Raw genomic sequence first — 21,838 nt, forward strand, 5'->3', positions numbered from 1 at the left:
TGCTCTGGGCCCCACTGTCACTCCTCAACCCAGTCGCCGTGACCCCGTTAAAGTCAGCTCATGTTTCCTCTGCTCGAAAGTCTCTACCGGCTTCCCAGCTCCTCTCACTCCAAGGAAACCCCCAAACCCTTACCAGGACCGATGGGCCTGGTGGCTCTGGGTCCAGCGCGGCCCCGCCCTCATTTCCAGCCACCCCCCTCCCCCGCCCCCCCCGGCCCGCCCTNACTCGCTCCTCTCTCAGAGATGTCCTTTCCTCGGGTGTCCCCACGGCGAGGACCCTTTCTTTGTAAAGATTTGTATCAAATGTCCACTCGGTGAGGGCCTACTGGCCACCCTAACTTTGACTCACACCCCATGGCCCAGACCCACCCCAGCCTCTTTTCCTGCTCTGCTTTTCTCCCCTTAATGCTCACCGCGGTCTAACAAAGTAAGTATTTTTACCTGTTCACCCTGTTTCTGGTTGAAGGCAAGCGCCGCAAGGGAGAGAGTTGGGTCTCTCGCTCACCGCAGCCACGGCAAGGCCCGCCACGTACGAGGCCTTCGGGAATATTCGTTGAGGGAAGGCTGTCAGCACTTCAGACACACTTGTACTTGACTTCCCAAGTTGCCCTACGTTGTGTCAGGGACGAAGTCCTTTACAGCTCCTCAGGATTTGCCTCCTCCCATGTCCCTGGGCCTTCATGTCTTGCCGGGGTGCTGGCGACAACCTGCTGTCCCTAGGCTTCTGGATTCCTAAAGGCTACGGCCTGAAATGCTGGTGAATTCCCGGATCCACAACCGAAAGGCCGGTATGGGCTCTTGGTTTTCCCTCGAACCATACACCCAAACCGCAGCGAACTCTCGTTTCTCTCGCGCCTTTCTGCAGAGTTGCCGAGCTGCACGGAGAGGTGACGGAGGTGCGCAGCACGCTTGCTGCAGGCCCTCGGCTGTCACGGCTCCCCGGGGCTGACCGTTCCTGGGGAGCAACGTCCTAACGCATCAGGAAACTACTCAACCATCTGTACTACTCACTATCCTTTCCCCACGTTTGGAGCCTCTGTACTCAGACTGTTGGTGGAGCGATAACCTCTTGGGTAACTTCCACGGTCTGAGCCCAAGCACAGTAGGTGCTCAGTTAGCACTTAGAGGCTGAGCAGATTATGACTGAGTCGCTTTCTGTTCTTCAGGGATTTTCCACTTTTAAGATTAACATCGGTCTGTTTTATTACAGGTATTCATGATCTAAGAGGTTCTCTCTGTCCTCAAGTTTTCTCATCTTCCACACCCAGGTTTCTGGTCTTTCATTCGCTGCCTCAGCCAGGACCTGAGTGTCCACCAAGTGTCGGCCTTGCGGACATGACGGTGCCGCAGAACGAACAGGCGGGTCTGGTTCCTGCCCTCAGGGAGCTTACCATCCCGCCAGGAAGAGCGCAGGATGTGACACAGAGATGATCTGGGACACGCGGACTTAGTCTTATGGTCCAGTAACTAAAAGAAGGAAGATGTGGCTGGTACGTCAAAGGAGGGAGAGAGACTCTCGTACACATGGGTTCACAGGGGGAGACGGGGCCACATCACAAAAGACCTGATGTGCTGAAGTTTTGGTGTTTTAAGTGCCAGGGGTATAACTCACCCGGTCATTTCTTAATCCAAACTTTTATTTTTTATGCTTCTGACTTTCTTTATAATTCTCCTCCTAAATTTGATGTATTACTCTATTTTTTAATACTCAAAATTAGAATTTTCTTTAAAAATTTTTTTTAATGTTTGTTCATTTTTGAGACAGAGAGAGACAGAGTGTGAGCAGGGGAGGGGCAGAGAGAGAGGGAGGCACAGAATCCGAAGCAGGGTCCAGGCTCTGAGCTGTCAGCACAGAACCCGACGCAGGGGTCAAGCTCAAGAACCGTGAGATTGTGACCTGAGCCGAAGTCGGACACTTAACCGACTGAGCCACTCAGGCGCCCCTAAAACTTATAATTTTCTTAAAGTCATTAGTGAATCCCGTTGTAGGAGAGCTGCTAACAGTTCAAGGCAAAGGGCAGGATGGAACAGACAATGGGGTTATGATCTGGCTTATCCCAGAAGGCCAATAAGTCATTTTCACTTAAAAAAATTTTTAAGATTAAAAACTAAGTAACATTTCTTGAGCATTTTAAATCATTTTCCCACAGGTCTATGAAAATAGTCTGTTCTGTCATCTAATTTACAGCCATCCATCTCCACTCTTTAGAAAAAGGGTTGTGGGAGAAAACAAACGAACACGCACGCACTCACGCGCACACACACACACCTACCTTACCTTTCAAAAAATTGTTATTTGTATAGGACTCCCCAATCTGTCCTGACACTATCTGACCCACAAATTTTTCTTGAAGAATCAGTGCTAATAGGTATTGAAACTTTAAAAACATTTTAGGATCTATGTAATGTCTTTTTGTATTCTATACAGCAGTAAATTTTCTATTACTAATATACCTGCATACAGGATCAAACAGAACCAGTCATTAAAAAAAAAGTAAGGATGAATCTTCTATAAATACTAAACTTAAAAAGCTGTACTTTTTGTCATTTGTATCCCAAAACTCAGATATTCCCTAGTATCTCAGATTTCCGAATCTCCCAGGAGAAACACCACCCTCAATAAAGTGAGCTCTGATCTCTATTATAGTCTTAAGTGCTGAAAAATAAAAATAATTCTGGCCATTTGTGGGAGCAACTTCGTAAAAGGACACATCTGTGTGTGGAACCTCTGGCCCCAAGCTGTAATATGAACACACTCGATACACATCCACCAACATGATTATTCACGTTTTCACTTTGTCCTCTGGCTCTGGGCTCACGGCCGACTTCCTAAAGCCAAGATCCATTTCCGAGCCCTCTTTACAACTTCTATGAAATAAGATACAAGGCTTTGTACAGACTGCGTGATCAATAAATACGTGCTGAAATAAACGATATCCTTATAACCCATAATCATAAGGTTCAGAACAGAGAAGGGTAACGAGGCATTGCGAGTGACTAGTGACTGTCTTCAGGGTAAAAGGCTATTATTTTTTAGAGAACAGGATCACTGACCCAACATTCTGTGCCAATTCTGTTCAAAATGCTTATTTGTGGCAATACCAGGAGCTTGCACCGAATGTAAATCAATGCGTTGCTTCCTTCATTGAGAAGTCTTGCTACTAAAAATGTCAGCTCAACAAAACGACACGATCAGGGCCACAGCCTACCGACATCTAGCACAAGCCCTTTGTCTCACAGCAGACCAGGAACGCTCTGTGCACAGAGGCCGGACTGCAGACCACACTTTGAGAAGCATGGTTCTATCCTGCCGCTAAAGTTGGACCCATAACAATAACGGCAATGATTACCAATCAGCCTTTACAGAGTGTGCTTACTGGGTGCCAGACGCTCTAGGTACTTAAACACCGTGTACGGATTCTTTCATTGAAATTCTTAAAGACCCCATGAGGGTTCGCTTTATTATTTCCATTTTTCAAACGGGGAAATTTAAGCCTTCAGAGCGTTAGTTAATTTCTCCACCTCCTAATAACTCGTCTGTGATACAGCAGGTGCTTGGAGTCAGGCAGTCTGATCTCTGCGTAACCTCGGTTAAGTGTACAGTGGATGCCTGACCACGTTGGGCCACGCCGCCTCCTGACTGCACACAAGAATGCGGGCTCACGCTGAAACAGCGTGGGCTGAAGAAATACTTGACGCTACGGGGGAATGTCAGGCAGAGTGGTCTGGAAGAAATACCATACACAGAAAATGTGTAGTTCTCTCATGGAAAGAAAACCGTCAAAAAATATTTGAAAACATGGTTGTAATCACCCACGTGGAGCTACAGTCAAATATTTAATATGTAAAGTTTATCTCCCAGGCACGTTATACTTTAATGGAAACAACGGGCTTATCATTACTATGACTTTTAGAAGGTTACCCCATTGTTTGCCTTTCTTTTAATTGGCTCAGAGCTCCCCAAAGCACATCCCTTTTGGTTTCTAATATCTACTTCAAACCTTTCTTGAACAAGATAGAAGTTCAGAATTTATTGTTCATAGCAGCACTCTCAACAATAGCTAAAACATGGAAAGAGCCTAAGTGTCCATCAACGGATGAATGGATCAAGAAGATGTGGTTTATCTATACCATGGAATACTACATGGCAATGAGAAACAATGAAATCTGGCCATGTGTAGCAACGTGGATGGACCTTGAGGGTGTTATGCTGAGCGAAATAAGTCAGGCAGAGAAGGACAAATATCATATGTTTGCACGTATAGGAGGATTAGGAGGAACTTGACGGAGGAACAAGGGGGAGAAGAAGGGCGGAAATGGTGGGGGAAAGGGAGAGAGGCAAACCATGAGAGACTCTTGAATGCTGACAAAAACTGAGGACTGATGGATGTGGGGGGAGGGGGGGATGGGCATGGAGGAGGACACTTGTGGGGATGAGCACTGAGTGTTATGTGGAAACTAATTTGACAATAAACTATTTGTAAAAAAAAAAGTAAAAAAAAATAAAAGAAGTTCAGAATTTATTAAAAAAAAAAAACCCAACTTTATCTCCAGACTTCTAACAAATTGACTTTGTTTTGATTTTAAGTAAGCAAATTAAATTGATTGGCTTTTTCCAAACACAGAAATTTTAAAAAAGATTCACTTTGAACTCAATCTTGGTTCATTCCAAATACAGCCTGAATAACCAGTCCTGCACAATTAATGTAAGAATCCTATATTCCACTGGTAATTTAAGAGTTTTTAGACTTCTATATAGGAAGGTATCCCAAGCTCAATCAGTACTTCTGTATCATAACCTATAACTTCTTATATGTAAATTAGGCAAGAGTTTCATTAGAATTCAAATGACTAGGCCATTCAGTGCTTTCAATATTGTTTTGTTTTACTGAGCAAGGCTCTAAAAACTAATACCTGAGTAAAAGTTTGCTAAAATATTAATCTGGCTTATTTGTGCAGCCTAGTTAGATATCTGAGCAAACGGGTGAGATCTAGCAAAAGCTGAAATCTTAAGAATAGGTTATTGCCAGTCTTCACTAGGAAGTTAACGCAGCTATTTTACCTCCAACAAATACAAAAGGAACATTTATCCACCTTTTTGTAAAGGCAGAATTTGTTTGGGGCATCACCCTGACTCCTGAAGCCACGTTTTCCTCAAACTGTTGTTCCAAATGGAGATTGTGAAAAACCACAAAAATCAGGAGATTTTCTTTTCTTGCTAACAAGGTAACAGATAGTCATTTTGCAGTAACTTTAATAAACCAATAATAGTTTGATTCTGTTTTATTAACCTTTCCACATTTTCAGCCTCTTTTGGCCAAGCGTCTTTCATCCCCTTGGGATCTTCCGCTGCCCCTCCCCCCACGTCAAATAACCGTGGACCCCAGGGTTCCATCCTTGACTGTCTCTTCTCATCCCACATCTTCTTGGGAGAAAATCATTCATATTTTTACTTCAATTACTGAATGCTTCAAGTTCTACCTTAATCTCAGACTTCTTTCTTTAGGTCCTGACCTGCACATCCAACTACTACTTAAGGGACGTCCCAATTTATTAGATGGGAATTCAAAGGAACCAAACTCCTTAAAAGAGTTTTTTTCCTTAAAAAGAGAAAAGCCCTCTTTCCTTCTTCTGTGTTCTGGATTTTAACAATGAGCAGAACAATTCCCCCGTCACCTGGGCATCATCCCTGCCTTCTTCTGCCGCTTCACATCCTGCGGCACCAAAACCACCAAAACCGGCTAATCGGATCGCTCTCAGAGGGCCCTCCTCCCTACCCACCCCCAACCCCCCCCATCTCCANATCGCCACTGTCGTTTGCTCGTTTCTTCATAGAATTACTACAAAACCTCCAATTTTGTTTTTTTCTGCCTCCGGTTCTGGCTCTCCACCAATCTGTCCTTCACGTGCGGCCAGTGGCCCCTTTCAAATGGAGAAGCGATCACGTCACTGACCCAAATCCTTCTCATTACCATCAAGATAAAAATCTCACTCTTTTGGTTCTTTCTGATTTAATGCCTATCTGCCTTTCAGCTCTACTTCCTTCTATGCTCTTCTAGTAAGTTCTCTCTACTCCAGCCACAGCGAACGCTTGCTTAGAGTTGCTTTCCCGAGCTTCTGCACCTTTGCCCAAGCCGTTCCTCTGCCCAGGAAGCCCGCCCACATACCCGTCGGTCATTTCCTACCCCCTTTATGAAGAGCAACCCGCAGGAAGTTGCCAGCACATCACGGATGTTGTTCAATAAATGTTTGCTATACGCCTACAAAGACAACCATTTATGTTTAAGGAGTCCTTTACAATGTACAAGATGTTTGCACTCATATCTGTAATCATCACATTTAATGGACTTCGATTTCACAGCCGGACTGCTGGACAATCGCTGATCTCACTTTTAGTGAGTCCTCTTTTTAGTATTATCCTAAACGAGCAGGTTTACACTGAAAACCCCGCACGAGCTGAAAGCGGTACTGGACTCGGCTCCTCAAATGTTTAACCAGAGGCACAGCCCCAGGCACATCACACGGGAGAAACTCTACCAGGGAGTACAGCCCAGGGCCGGGAGCCAAACTGGCTAGTGCCCCCAGGAGGCAACAGAGGAGTGCATGTTGTGGGCATTGGCCTAATCCTGGAAGACTTTCCAGATGCGGGGGCAGCATGGTTCTGCTGCCCAATTATATGAAGAATGAGTCAATGCTGAAAGAGCATTACTGGAACCCAACTATTTGATGAGCGCAGACCTCTACAGGTCTGAAGGGCAAAGAGGAAGCAAGCAGACTGGAATTTGTTTTCTTCCTTGACTGAACTTTTGCAAGTTTCACAAACCAGTGGAGATGGGGTGCCTGGGCGGCTCAGTCGGTTGAGAATCCAACTTGGGCTCAGATCGTGATCTCACAGTTAGTTTATGGGTTCGAACCCCGCATCAGGCTCTGTGCTGACAGCTCGGAGCCTGCCTCGGATTCTGTCTCCCTCTCTCTCTGCCCATCGCCCACTCACACTCTGTGTGTGTCTCAAAAATAAATAGACATTAAAAAATTTTTTTAAAAAAGAAAGTAGCAGAGAAAAAGAGAGAAAAAAGTACACTCAGTCTAGCAAAACAAAAAACAAAAATCCAGTAACAAAAACGAAAACTTCCTCTGAACTTCCTTTCTTTTCTTTAAAAAAAAAAATCATCCTATCTGCATTAAATGATGTTAACTTTCTACGACAACTATTTTTGCTTTGAATTGCTGCAGCTAAGAGATTTAAGTAAGGAAAACAAAGGCTATGTCTGTCCCTTCATTCCTACCTTATTCCCTGGTGACAGTGCTTTGGTTTGCTACATTTAGTTAAGCATCAGCAAAGTTAATAATGTAACAATTCTGTCTAATTTGACGAGCTTGGCAACTTCATCAGAAATCAGGACTTTATTGTTTTCCACCTGGCCCCCAATTAACATCCTGAACATGCCAATGGAAACAAACAGAAAACACGTGGCAGAAAATCCCCCGAAAAGAAAAGGGCAACCAATACCTTTACCCTTCATCTCAACCCCGCCCATTAGCAACTTTCTGACCTCAGAATGGTTCCTCCACAATAAAGCATATCCCTTTATCTAAAGCAATTTCTCTAAAATACTCTTTTCACTCATTGAACAGACAAATCACAAGTATACTGTATTAGGTGCTGGAGGGAGAAAGAAATGAATGTCCTTTTTAAACATTTTCATACCTTTCCCTCCTCCACTCCCACCCCCTCAACCGGTTATTTCTTCCCTAAACACACTATCCCCCAAAGTAAAATGTGGCTTTTCACAGTTGCCAGCCACCTGTTACCTGAAATATTTCAATGCAAGGCTTCTTCAATGTCAAGTTCATAGCTACTGATAAAATCATTTTTCCATACTGCTAAGCATAAAGTGCCTTCCCAACACACATCTCCATTTTTCCAACCTTAAAATCTGCTTGCAACCACCAAATGCTTGAGTCCTTGTTACTTCCGAATGGAGAGCTACAATATTGTTTCTTTGTTATTCTTTTTACGCGCAAATGCCAAATCCTTTCCTGTTTGAGAAAATACAATCCTGGGGCGCCTGGGTGGCTCAGTTGGTTAATCGCCTGACTTCGGCTCAGGTCATGATCTTATGGTTCTTGGGTTCAAGCCCCATGTCAGGCTCTGAGCTGTCAGCACAGATGCTGCTTCAGATTCTGTGTCTCCCTCTCTCTCTGACCCTCCCCTGCTCACGCTATCTCTCTCTCTCTCACTCAGAAATAAATAAAACATTTTTTAAAAAAGAGAGAGAAAATACAATCCTACCTCGTTTATGTGTTCATAAAGTCCAGGTTTTTACCACTCTCTTGTCCCTTTGATTACGATATTACCAATGACTACCACCACTATGTTGGTTTCTTGGATGAAAAGACCAACTCGCAATTTTGCTAATGGTATGAAAACTAGCATTTGAAAACACTGGTACTACAGAAGCGCTTAGATGCTGTCTAAAAACGCATCCCTGTGTCTAAGCTTCGGGGACAGGTCATTAAGGTGCCACGAAGTGTTTACTTTCCAACCTGAATTTATTACTCCAGTGTTTTAGCTTATGAGTTAAGGGTTCTGTATATATCACACTGCTTGTCAATGTCCACGCATAAACCTTCTTGCTTTGACAATTCATCTGAAAAAGACTCAATACAGTCTGAGAGGGGAGCCTAGTTTGGTGGAACATAATAAATATCCAATCCCATCACAGAATATGTGCTTCTCAGGTTCAATTAACCTCTGAACGATTCTCTAAGAGGAAAGTAATTTACCTTGGTTTCCTTGTCACCTACGGAGTGGAAATCTCTCTAGTGGGAAAGAATGAGCAATGGCTCCCACGACCCAAAAAGGGCTCTTCAGGAACTCAGAGCGCAGCGACCCCAGCACTGCATCAATCACGCAGCTTCCACACGCCCGCTCTTGCCTTCCCGATGTTGCTTCTTCCCCCTCCTCCATTTTTCTTTCCTCTTCAAGGCTCGTTCTTCTTCATCTTTGACTCTGTCCCGGCTGTTCGCATATGTACAGCCTACCAGGCCCAACGCCGTGCGCTGCAAAGCGTCCTGACCGCGCAACCGGCGCCAGCACTTCAAACCCCAATGGCTGGAGGAGGGCACTTGTGGGGATGAGCACTGGGTGTTATACGGAAACCAACTTGACAATAAACTAGTTGTAAAAGAAAAACAAAAACAAACAAAAAAACCCCAATGACTGGGATGCTATTGTGTGCGATACTGTGACGTTTGCTTAACAGCCCTACGAAGTTTGGTACAAAATACGCGGACTGAGTCCACAGCTCAACGCACCACGGGGAGGCCTGAAATAAACAACACGCACACAGACACACACACCCAATCCAACCACAAGGCTCCAATCCAGGCCCACTGCCTGCAACGCGATCCTAGGGATGACAGTGCAATGTGGGCAACGGAATTCTCCCGGGCTCCAGGGCCCCAGGGACACACTCGGCCCCCTGCCGACCACACAAGGCTCTCGTGTGCTTTATGCCGCCCAGAAATGCGGCCCCGAGGGACCACCCCCCACCCCCGGCCCGGCCGCCGCCTCGGCTGCCGAGGGAGNCCGGCCCCCGCCCCGAAGGCCCGGGCACAGACCCCGCCGGGGCTGCGAGGGCTCCTGGGGGCGCGGCCGTCCGACCGGGCCTCGGGGGGCAGGGTCTCCTGCCGACGACCGGGTCGTCACCCTCGCTCGGTGCCCCCGGCGACGCGCGGGCCCTCGCGCTCGCCCGCGTTTCGGGGCGGTTTTGGTCCCTCCCTCTCGCCGTCCTTCTGGCCCCGCCTCCCCGCCCTCCGGGTTGTCAAGGCAACCGGAGCGACGCCGGTCGCGGAGCGGAGTCGTTAGCTCGGGCGGCGGCGGCGCCGGGGGCTCGGCCCGTGGGGTCCCGGGAGCAGCTGAGCATGGAGCCCCAGAGTAAGGGGGCCCCCNGCGGGCCCGGCGGGGGGCGCAGCCCCGAGGGAGGCGCCGGGGCCGGAGGGGGCAGCGCCCCGCGGCGGGCTTCCCGGAAACTGCAACCAGGCGGAGCCGTGCGTCCTCACGACCCCTCTCCCTGGGGGCACTTTAGTGGCGTTCGTTCCCCTGCCTCCAAACCGTGGGCAGGCGACCATGCACCGAGGCCGGGTCTTGCATTTACGAGAGGGACCCCGTCCTCCCCCGCCCCCTCCACTGTCGCTGATTTAAAGGAGAAAAAAAAAATTGAGCTTTTGATTCATTGCTAGAGGTCCTACGAGGTAGGACACTCCAAAAAAAAACAAAACAAAAAATCCTTTTCCTACATTGTTTGGCAAAAGGCGGGCAGTCTGCAGTGATGTAATACGGGCTCTTACTTAACTGGGCTCCCCGCCCCCCAAACCTCCCCGGGGCTGTCGGGCTCTGTCCTTCTTTTCAAGTTGTATTATTGCTCCTTTTGCTCTTAAAGCAAGAACAGTGTTTTCTGTGGAGACTTGGGAGACCTTAAACCTTTATAGAAGGATACATTCAGTTTGCCTCGCAAAACCCAAGTCGCCTTTTCTTGGACAATTTGAGAAACGCACGCAATCAGACCAAATCCATTCTCTGGGAGCAATGCTGGCATTGAGAAAAGCCTTTGGTTTCCAGCCAGAAAGTTTTAAAGGTTTGTTTCCTTGCTTTTCACTCATTTGCTGAGGCAAAGCTTACAGATTGTGAGTTACAGTTGCTGGACGAGAACGTATACACTGTTGTGCGGTTTGCATTTATCTCACTGGATGCTGCATCTTATCTAAAGAGATGAAGATACTGAACGCACAACAGTAGTAAAATGCTTGTCTCGGGTCAGACTGATGCAAGGCTGGGTACGTTCTCTGTCTAGGGAAGAAATGAAGTGAACTCTGTCTTTTAGAAACAGCAACTTTATTCCTTCAGATTTATGTTATTTAAAATGTGTGAAGTTTAATTTCACCGAATTCAGTGCTCACTGTCTTTATCCACTCACTCATTTTTCATAGTTCTCTATTCTGTTCCCAACTCGGCTCTAGAGATCAGGGGTGGGACAGTGAGCAGGGCAGGAAGGCCCCGGGGAGACCACGCCTCCCTCGGGTCTGAGGCTGGGGGAGAGGAGTCCACCGAAGGCTTCTGGGAGGAAGTAATGGACCTGCAGAATGACCCAGTGAAGAGGAAGGGAGAGGGGTCCACGCAGAGGGAACCCCTGATACATAGGCCCTGACGAAGGGCAGTGTGGGTTTGAGACTCAAGAGTGGGAAGATGAGTAAAGCTATAGCTAGGAAGACTGAGGGGGAGGGGGAGGGGGAGCGTGGGGTAGAAAAAAGACAAGTCTGGAAAAGTCAACAGGAGCCATGAAGGCTTTATAAAATTCCATAAGAAATGTATTAGGTGTATGAATTACACACTTATATCCTGTCTCACTGGGTTTCGAGGTGGGTGGAAAATTTTGTTAACTAATCCATACTTGGGGAATAACTGTGCATTTATTCCTTTCCGCATATTCTTAAATGCTTGTATCCATATAATGCTTTTGTCAATTTAATGTTATAATCCAAACAATCACCATTTACCTTAGGAAATTCTTTTTTTTTTTTAAGATTTTATTTTTAAGTACACCCAAGTTGGGGCTCTGACTTAAAACCGCGAGATCAAGAGTCGCATGCTCCACTGGCTGAGCCAGTCAGGCGCCCCAGGAAACTCTTTCAGTATATCGAGCACCATTTTGGACAAATTTACTAAATCATTTACTGTCAGTAAATATTTAAAGGACACCATTAAATGATTTTTGTTTTTTTAAGTGTATTTATTTTGAGAGAGAGAGAGAGGAAGGGGCAGAGAGACAGTATACAAGTGGAGGAGGGGCAGAGAGAGAGAGAAAAAGAATCCTAAGTAGGTTCTGCACTGTCAGTAGAGAGCCTGATGTGGGGCTTGAACCCACGAAGCCCCGTGAGATCATGACCTGAGCCAAAATCAAGAGTTGGATGCTTAACTGATTGAGCCACCCAGGTGCCCTGCCATTAAATGAATTTTTAAGGTTCCTTTTAACTTCGAAGTTCAGACCTAACTTTCAAAATGCAGATTTTACCTGAAACTCACATTATTTCATTCTCCCAAAGATATTGGAGAGCACTATAGATGCAGTATTAACAAGTGTTATAATTATCTATAACTACAATTAAACTGTTATCAGTATTATGCTAACAATATATTGTCATTCTCTAAGAAACTTTAAGCCTTGTGTTTACATGACACCTTTTGTTAGTGATGGGTTTCAAAGAACGTTTTACAACTGTAGTTGAATATCGATCGCATCAGTAAATTGAAAGGAAGGATCCTTCTTAAGGACAACACCAAGGAACTGCTAGAGACCGTCTTCTCCATTCTGTGTCCACACATTTAGGTTTCTATTACTTTTCAGAATGACCTTTATTAACTGGATCATTAAAATACAATAAACATAAACTCTTCAGACCTCACAGCTGGTTCATACTCTAGCCATGGGCAGAGGAGGGCAGGGGCTCCCATGATTTTACAGAATAATAATAAATCAATGAGCCAAGAAATGACTCCCTGGGGAAACGGTAAATTAAGTAAGTTCACAACCTTGGGCTGTTCGGAGTGGTTTTGGCTCCTGGCTTACACATTTACATCTTTAATTATTCCCTTCCTAAGCTAACCGCACTGTTGGAAAGATAACCCACAGATGAAATAGCATGGAAAATATACATCAAATTTTTTTTGGTTTTATTTTTAGAAAATATTTAAGTTCAATAGTTCTCTCTCTTCCCTAATTTCTTAGTGAATGACAATACCAAAGGGTAGCTTTGGGGTCTTTATCCTGCCTTTCACGATCTTTCCTAGCCCACCAAATCACCCTAAGTAGAGACACAATCAGTGTTTATCAAATGCAACATCAAGATAAGCCCCCCAGCTTCCACTTAGAACCCTGTTGAACTGCCTACTCTCTCTAGAAAAAACCTGGGCCTCCTTTAGGCCAGGCAGAACACCTGCCCTTTGAAAGAAATGCTAAATGCGGATCTGAGTTCTTCCAATGACTAAGAGACGGAGGCATTCGCTTGAAGGGCCGAAGCCTTTCTCCAAACCTGTTTTTCTACGGGTCTACTCATCGTTGTTAGGATTCCACCATCTTCCCAGTCATTCCAGCTGGAAACCCAAGAGTCATCCCTCCTCGGTCCCACTCACTATCCACCCCACCCCACCCACCAGCATGCCTGTTTATTCCGCCTTTCAAATACACCCCGAACGTGCACCTTCCCCTCCCTGTTATAATCGCCAGGATTCCAAGCCACCATCTTGCTAAAGCCATGAATGGAGGCTCCCCTGAGATATGCAGCTCTTCCCCTCCACCCTGTCTGTGCTCCCCCTGAAAGCCAGAGTGACCTCTTCACAATAACATATGACCTCATGTCACTCTTCTGCCAAAAGCCACCATTACCAGGTTCTTGTAATGATCTAGTTGTTTCTTCAAACTTCTCGGGTGTATAATAATTATGCTTCAAGTGTGTGGGTCTTTTAGTCCGTTAAGCATATCAACTCCCTTTTGGGGCGATGAGTCTTTGCACAAACTTTTCCCCCTCCTGTTCTGAGGGTATTCTGACAGGTCTGACTCACTATCTGCTCTTAGCTTAACTGTCTCCTCCTTTCTTTCTTTCTTTTTTTTTAAGAAATTTTTTTTTTAAGTAATCTTTACACCCAGCGTAAGGCTCAAACCCACAATCCTGAGATCAAGAGTCACAGGCTTTACTGACTGAGCCAGCCAGGCGCTCTCTAACCGTCCCCTCACTGAATCCCTCCCGCACACCCTCAAGTAGGTAGTGTCCCCCCTTTCTCATGTTATTCCTACCTTTGCGTTTTTCTCTTCCCAATCACAATTCTTCATTCTTGTGCCAACTTAAAATGTTTATTTTTTTTTAATGTTTTATTTATTTCTAGGAGAGACAGAGAGACAGCGTGAGCAGGGGAGGGTCAGAGAGAGAGGGAGTCACAGACTGAAACAGGCTCCAGGCTCCGAGCTGGCAGTCAGCACAGAGCCCGACGCGGGGCTCGAACCCACGAACCGCGAGATCATGACCTAAGCGAAAGTCGGACGCCCAACCGACTAAGCCACCCAGGCGCCCCAATTCTTGTGCCAACTTAAAAAAAAAATCTGTTTTCTCCACCAGATTGTAGGGTTGTGGAAAAGGGCCCTGTCTCCCATTCTGGCCCTGGTGCCTGATGAGAAGCAAGCCCCAAAGCAGCATTTATTGAATGGATGGCACCTCGGTTAACGGCTGAATGCCTTGTCTAATTTTATTTCCTGACGAGTGTGGTGTAGTTAAAAACGAAAGCCATTTTGCTCTAGAGCAGAAAGGGCTGTGCTCCAGTGAAATCTGAAGTGCCTCTCGTGGAGGAGGCTTCAGCAAAGTTCATTCAACTCAGGTGCGCGTAAATGTTAGCTTGGTTACAAACATGCACTCCTTTTCACGGGCCTCCATGAGGCATTTTAAGAATCTCATTTTAGGGACGCCAGGGTGGCTCAGTCGGTTAAGCGTCCGACATCAGCTCAGGTCATGATCTCACAGTCTGTGAGTTCAAGCCCCATGTTGGGCTCTGTGCTGACAGCTCAGAGCCTGGAGCCTGCTTTGGATTCTGTGTCTCCCTCTCTCTCTGACCTTCTACTGCTCACACTCTGTCTCTCTCAAAAATAAACTTAAAAAAAAAAAAAAGTGTGACCTCATGTTATTAAAAAAAAGGAATCTCATTTTATCCAATAAAATGAAGGAAATAGGCAAGTCATCTTATTTTTGAGACCAAAGGCTCACCAGATCCAACAAAACCTTCGCGTTGCCGCAGGACACTGGTGTGTTAATTACCTGAGAGACTGGTAAGAATTTAACCGTAATTACGTAAGCCCAGCAATGTGTTTTAAAAGACTGTTCAGCAGTTGTTTACTCGAGTAGTCTTGACCCCTAAAGAATATTAATTCTATCAATTAGGTTATAATTTAAATATTATCATAAAGACATAAATACTTATATAAATCAAGTTCAAAACTTAGAAGAAACTTCAAAGCAACATCTTTTAAATAGCCGTAGTTTCAAATCCCCATCAAAATACTAAAATTAATTGCAATCCTGACCTCGGATGCTCTGCCAGCCCCGGAAAGGGGCAGAACGACTTGATGGTGGCCGCTGTGTCTCACCAGACGCTCAAGTTCACCTCAGCGTTATCACCTAGGCCAAGTCGATTCCTGCTAACTTGGATTTTACCTCCTCCGGAGGGGAAAAGGAAGCTCTGTTAGGACGTGCCTCCTCCCTGGAGGTCCCGCCCGGTCGCACCCCCGAGCTGAGCCAGCCAACCAGGTTCCAGGAGGGGTTTGTGCACAGGCGCACCATCCTGGAATGGCCTGAATGACTCATTAAGTACAGAAGGTGGTGCGAACTCCTCCCCAAGTAAACAACTCACCCCAGTGCTCTTGCATTTCTGTGCTCGAAGGGCTGGCTGGCAAGCCAGGNAATGTTAGCTTGGTTACAAACATGCACTCCTTTTCACGGGCCTCCATGAGGCATTTTAAGAATCTCATTTTAGGGACGCCAGGGTGGCTCAGTCGGTTAAGCGTCCGACATCAGCTCAGGTCATGATCTCACAGTCTGTGAGTTCAAGCCCCACGTCGGGCTCTGTGCTGACAGCTCAGAGCCTGGAGCCTGCTTCGGATTCTGTGTCTCCCTCTCTCTCTGACCTTCTACTGCTCACACTCTGTCTCTCTCAAAAATAAACTTAAAAAAAAAAAAAAGTGTGACCTCATGTTATTAAAAAAAAGGAATCTCATTTTATCCAATAAAATGAAGGAAATAGGCAAGTCATCTTATTTTTGAGACCAAAGGCTCACCAGATCCAACAAAACCTTCGCGTTGCCGCAGGACACTGGTGTGTTAATTACCTGAGAGACTGGTAAGAATTTAACCGTAATTACGTAAGCCCAGCAATGTGTTTTAAAAGACTGTTCAGCAGTTGTTTACTCGAGTAGTCTTGACCCCTAAAGAATATTAATTCTATCAATTAGGTTATAATTTAAATATTATCATAAAGACATAAATACTTATATAAATCAAGTTCAAAACTTAGAAGAAACTTCAAAGCAACATCTTTTAAATAGCCGTAGTTTCAAATCCCCATCAAAATACTAAAATTAATTGCAATCCTGACCTCGGATGCTCTGCCAGCCCCGGAAAGGGGCAGAACGACTTGATGGTGGCCGCTGTGTCTCACCAGACGCTCAAGTTCACCTCAGCGTTATCACCTAGGCCAAGTCGATTCCTGCTAACTTGGATTTTACCTCCTCCGGAGGGGAAAAGGAAGCTCTGTTAGGACGTGCCTCCTCCCTGGAGGTCCCGCCCGGTCGCACCCCCGAGCTGAGCCAGCCAACCAGGTTCCAGGAGGGGTTTGTGCACAGGCGCACCATCCTGGAATGGCCTGAATGACTCATTAAGTACAGAAGGTGGTGCGAACTCCTCCCCAAGTAAACAACTCACCCCAGTGCTCTTGCATTTCTGTGCTCGAAGGGCTGGCTGGCAAGCCAGGGGCAAAGACCCTCCAGCCTACATTCCGGGGGCTTTTCTCTCCTGGGAGCCGGAAGGAAGGGAGGAGGCATTCCTTTCTAGTAGACCCCAGGTCCTGGGGCTGTGCCCCGTCCCCCTTGCTAGTTGTCCGGGACCCTTCTCTGGTCTTGGCCTCTTGGGAGTGGCCGCTCATTCTCCTCCCCTGCCTCCTGTCTCCGTCTGGAATGCGCTCACTGCCCACCCAGTTGGTTAAAAACTAGTCTTGCAGGTACCTTGGGCGGCTCAGTTGGTTAAGCCTCCAACTTCGGCTCAGGTCATGATTCATGGTTCAGGAGTTTGAGCCCCTCATTGGGCTCGGTGCTCCTCCGTCCTCCCCTCTGGCTACCCCTCCCCCCACTCTCTCCCAAAAATAAAAAATTATAAAAAAAGTAAAAGAAGTCTTGGACATCACTGTCTCTTGGAAACTTTGCCTGTCTATTTCCCATCCCCCAACCTAAATCAGAGTGACTTTCTCCCTCTTGGGTTCTGTGTCTGCATTTCATTAATACTTTTATTTATTCTAACATGTTGTAATTGATATATATTTACCTGTTCAACTCTCCCATTATAAGTTAGCTTGAAATGGATTGAGAGATTAAACATAAGTCCTGAAATTTGAAAATTCCTGGAGAGAATGGTACCTGGGTGGCTCGGTCGGTTAAAGTGTCCAACATCGGCTCGGGTCATGATCTCATGCTTCATGAGTTTGAGCCCTGCGACAGGCTCGGTGCTTACAGCTCAGAGCCCGGAGCCTGCTTCAGATTCTATCTCAGTCTCTCTGCCCCGCCCCCCACTCGCTCACGTGCATGCATGCTCTCTCTCTCTCTCAAATATAAATAAATAGCTAAAAAATATCTTTAATTATAAAAAGAATGTTTTGCTTCTAGGTAGCTGGGGAAACTGGTATACGAACGCCCCAAAGGTACACAAAACTATGCTCAACATCACTCCTCATGAGGGAAATGCAAATCAGAACCACAATGAGCTATCACCTCACACCTGTTTTTGATAATTGCCATTATCAAAAGGACCAGATATATACACACACATATATGATGGAATATTATTCAGCCACGAGGAAGGAGGGCATTATGCTAAGTGAAATAAGTCAAACAGAGAGACAAGCACTGCATGATCTCTCTTATATGTAGAATCTGAATGAGTAGGACTCACAGAGACAGTGAGTGGAATGGTGGCTGCCAGGGACTGGAAGATGGGGAACATGGGTACAAACTTTGAGTTAGAAGACGAGTAAATTCTGGGGATCTAATGTACATGGGGATTACAGTTAACACTACTGTATCATATATTTGAAGTTACTGAGAGAATAGCTCTTAAATGTTCTCAGCATGCACGTAAAAATTTTTTTGTAAACTGATAGAGGTGTTAGTCAACCTGTTGTAATCATTTTTCAATATATAAGTGTATCAAGTCATCAGGTCCTACACCTTAAATCTACTCAGTGCTATGTGTCAATAATATCTCAATAAAGCTGGGGGTGGGGACAGGAAGCCATGAGTGCATCATGGTCTTTCCTGAAGCTTCTCTAGAGCGCTTGGAAGAAACCAACTAACCCTATTATACTAATTACTTTTGCTAAAGAGTTCTAAGACAGCAAGTGATGGTTATCCCTTGCCTTGTACGGGATTTGATGTTAGGTGTTGAGTTTATATATTTTTTAAAAATTTTTTTTAATGTTTTATTTATTTCTAGGAGAGAGACAGCATGAGTAGGGGAGGGTCAGAGAGAGAGGGAGTCACAGACTCTGAAACAGGCTCCAGGCTCTGAGCTGGCAGTCAGCACACAGCCCGACGCGGGGCTCGAACCCACGAACCGTGAGATCATGACCTAAGCGAAAGTTGGATGCTTAACCAACTAAGCCACCCAGGCGCCCCGGTGTTGAGTTTATATTTTAAGAAAGTTTTAAGTCAGTTTTGTAAGCAATGGACTCCCAGTGTCATTTACCACTGGGGGTCAGTAATCAGATTGGAGAACAATTCCAGATAACCCAGTACTCATTCAGAAAGCTCATCCTAAAGGTTCTGTTCTCTGTTCAGACTCTGTATTGATATTTGTATCAGTTAGGGCTTAATTAGAAAAGCGGGACGATGGTGAGTGATACTGAGTAGGGGGTTTCTTAGAGGGATTAGACTTTATACGACTGTCCGAGATGGTGCAGAAGTCCACATATGACTGTTGGTCTCTGCAACTTGAGTCGGGGCCCAATGTTGCTCTAAGTCAGCCGGGCCAGCAGTTGGAAGGAAAGCTGGATATGAAGTCGAGGCACCAAGAAAAACCGGAACCCGCGAGGATACACTGGAGCCCACGCCTGTCTCTCATCAGCTCCAATGTCAGTGATGTGTGTGATCTGCAAGGGAAACTGCTGACCTTAACCCCGCAGCGGACTCATGCCTGACTCGGCACTTTGAGAACCCAAAGGAGGCAGACACGTGTCCACAGCTGTCCCCACACCAAACAGGTGAACAGTCTTGAGTCCAGACTGCCACGTGCCTGGTGGCGTGTGCCGCCCGGTACCATTCTGAAGAGGGTAACAGGAAATGGGAAACGCTGCTTCACTCTCCCTATGAAAGCTCACAGTTTCTCATGGGATGACCCCTAACTCAGGACTGAGCAGGGAAGGGAATTCTGAGGGATTTCTTCAGTGTCGCTAAGTTGGTACAGCGCAGACCCACCAAACCCTTTATTACGTGTATAAGAAGTTCCCTTCTACTCCTAAGTTGCTAAGGTATTTTTGTTTTAATCACAAAGGAATGTTGAATTTCATCACCTGCTGTTTCTGCATCTATTGAGATGGTCACCTTGATCCTTCCTTATTAATGTGATTTACAATGATTTTCTTTTTTTGGTAATTTTTAATATTTATTTATGTTTGAGGTGGGGGGAGGAGAGAGAAATCCCAAGAAGGCTCCGTGCTGTCAGCGCAGAGCCTGACTGACACAGGGGTCAAACCCATGAACCCTGAGATCATGACCTGAGCCAAAACTAAGAGTCACCTGCTCAACCCACTGAGCCACCCCGGTGCCTCTACATTGATTGACTTTGAAATGTCAAACTGACCTTGCATTAATGTGATAAACTGCGTGTGGTTGTGGTATATTATATTTCTTACAGATTGCTGAATTTAATGTCCTAATTTTGAAGAGGACTTCTGAGTTTGTATTCATGTGAGTGGCCTATGACTTTATATTTTGTAATCTCGTAGTCTAGTTTCAGTGTCAGGTTTATCTTACTCTCAAAGCATGAGCTTGCCTCTATTCCCACTATTTTTGTTCCCTTAAAAGTTTTTGGAGGGGTACCTGGGTGGCTCAGTCAGTTAAGCGTCCAACTTCAGCTCAGGTCATGATCTCACGATTTGTGGGTATGAGCCCCGCATCGGGCTCTGTGCTGACAGCTCAGAGCCTGGAGCCTGTTTCAGATTCCGTGTGTCTCTCTCTCTCTGACCTTCCCCTGCTAACGCTGTCTCTCTCTCAGAAAAAAAAAACATTTAAAAAAGGGTTTTGGAATGTTGGTGTTATTTCTCCTTTATGTTATAAAACACACTGGTGAAGCCATCTGGAACAAGAGTTTTCTTTGTGGGAAAGTTTTAAATTATGGCCTCTAATTTACTTAATAGATATAGTGGTATATATACCTTCATCTATTTAGTTTTTGCTAAGTTGTGTCTGTCAATGAATTAGTCCTTTTTACCTAAATTATCTAATTTGTTGTTATAGATTTTCTTATAATAAACTTGTGTCTTTGCAATGTCGGTAGGATCTGTAGTGATAACTTTTTTCTTTCCTTACATTACTAATTTATGCTGTGTCTCTTTCTTGACCTTTCTTGCTAGAGGTTTGTATTCGTTGTCGGTTACTGCGTGACAAATTGCCCAGAATTTAATGTCTTCTGTTAAACAATACTTGTTGTCTGTGGTAGGCAGTCTTCTAAAATGGGCCCCCGAATCTATGTGTTGTGTTTTACTCTGTATAATAGCCTGTCTTTGGGCATGATAGTATAAATTAGACTTCCTCTTGCAAGCCTGCACTGGAGATCGTCTCCGTGCTGGTCTGGTGGGGTGAGAATCCATGCTGAGGAAACCCAACTGCCCGTAGCATCCAGGACCTAAGGTTGGCCCCTAGCTCATGGCCAATCAAAAACCCAGGTACTCAATCGTGCAAACATAAGGAAATGAATTCTGTCAACAGCCTGAATGGGCTTGAAAGTGGCTTCTTCCCCAGAAACACCTCCAGGTAAGAGCTTAGTCCAGCAGACACCCTGGCTGCAGCCCTGCAAGACGCCCCAGGCAGAGAAGTCCCTTGAGCTGTGCCCAGGTTCCAGGCCCACAGAAAATGTAAGATACTAAGTATGTGTTTTCTTTTATTGTTATTATTTTTAAAAATTTAAATCCAAGTTAATTATCCTATAGTGTCATAATGATTTCAGGAATAGAATCTAGTGATTCATCACTTATAGATAACACCTAGTGCTTATCCCAACAAGTGCCCTCCTTAATGCCCATTGTCCATTTGGCCCATCCNCCCAGAAGCTTTTTATCTTGATGAGGTCCTAATGTTCATTTTTTCTTTTGTTTCCCTTGCCTCTGGAGACATGTTAAGTAAGAAGTTGCCACAGCTGAGGTCAAAGAGGTTGTTGCCTGCTTTCTCTAGGATTTTGATGGCTTCCTGTCTTACGTTTAGGTTTTTCANAATCTAGTGATTCATCACTTATAGATAACACCTAGTGCTTATCCCAACAAGTGCCCTCCTTAATGCCCATTGTCCATTTGGCCCATCCCCCCACCAAATACGCCACCAACAACCCTCAGTTTGTTCTCTGTAATTAAAAGACTCTTATGGCAGTGCCTGGGTGGTTCAGTCGGTTAAGCGTCCAACTTCGGCCCAGGTCAGGATCTTGTGGCTGGTGAGCCTGGGCCCTGCACCGGGCTCTGTGCTGACAGCTCAGAGCCTGGACTGCTTCAGATTCTCTCTCTCTCTCTCTCTCTCTCTCTCTTTCTCTCTCTCTCTGCCTCATCCCCACTCATGCTCTCTCTGTCTCTCTCTCTCTCAAAAATAAATTTAAAAAAAAAGAATCTCATATGGTTGTCTCCCTGTTTTTATATTATTTTGGCTTCCCTTCCCTTATATTCATCTGTATTGTATCTTGAATTCCACATATGAAAGAAGTCATATGATATCTGTCTTTCTCTGACTGACTGATTTCACACAGCGTAACACACTCCAGTTCCATCCAT

The 21,838-nt window shown here is 45.5% G+C and overlaps 2 protein-coding genes and 1 long non-coding RNA gene across 7 annotated transcripts in view; 2 read left to right on the forward strand and 1 right to left on the reverse strand.

Annotated features, from left to right (window-relative positions):
* LOC144230663 (uncharacterized) overlaps window positions 1–1,644 on the forward strand; it is a 3,607-nt gene extending 1,963 nt beyond the window's left edge. The window contains exon 2 of one of the 2 annotated variants that reach the window (XR_013334832.1): window positions 1,211–1,644. This is a non-coding gene — a long non-coding RNA (uncharacterized LOC144230663). The remainder of the gene's footprint in view (window positions 1–1,210) is intronic. The other variant, XR_013334831.1, reaches the window with a different exon arrangement.
* Window positions 1–15,257, reverse strand: part of DHX32 (DEAH-box helicase 32 (putative)) — a 56,192-nt gene extending 40,935 nt beyond the window's left edge. For 3 of the 4 annotated variants that reach the window (XR_013334830.1, XM_077762962.1, XM_077762965.1), the window contains exon 1: window positions 15,129–15,257. The gene's annotated coding sequence lies outside the window, so the exon portion shown is untranslated. Of the gene's footprint in view, window positions 1–8,787; window positions 9,272–15,128 lie in introns of those variants that run through there. The other variant, XM_077762963.1, reaches the window with a different exon arrangement.
* Window positions 9,857–21,838, forward strand: part of FANK1 (fibronectin type III and ankyrin repeat domains 1) — a 102,673-nt gene continuing 90,691 nt past the window's right edge. Inside the window, exon 1 of the mRNA XM_077762968.1 lies at window positions 9,857–9,940. Coding sequence (XP_077619094.1) covers window positions 9,928–9,940 — 13 coding nt within the window. The 5' untranslated portion in view covers window positions 9,857–9,927. The remainder of the gene's footprint in view (window positions 9,941–21,838) is intronic.

The sequence above is a fragment of the Crocuta crocuta genome, unplaced genomic scaffold (assembly GCF_008692635.1).
Source record: "Crocuta crocuta isolate KB4526 unplaced genomic scaffold, BGI_CrCroc_1.0 scaffold466, whole genome shotgun sequence".
Lineage (NCBI taxonomy): Eukaryota > Metazoa > Chordata > Mammalia > Carnivora > Hyaenidae > Crocuta > Crocuta crocuta.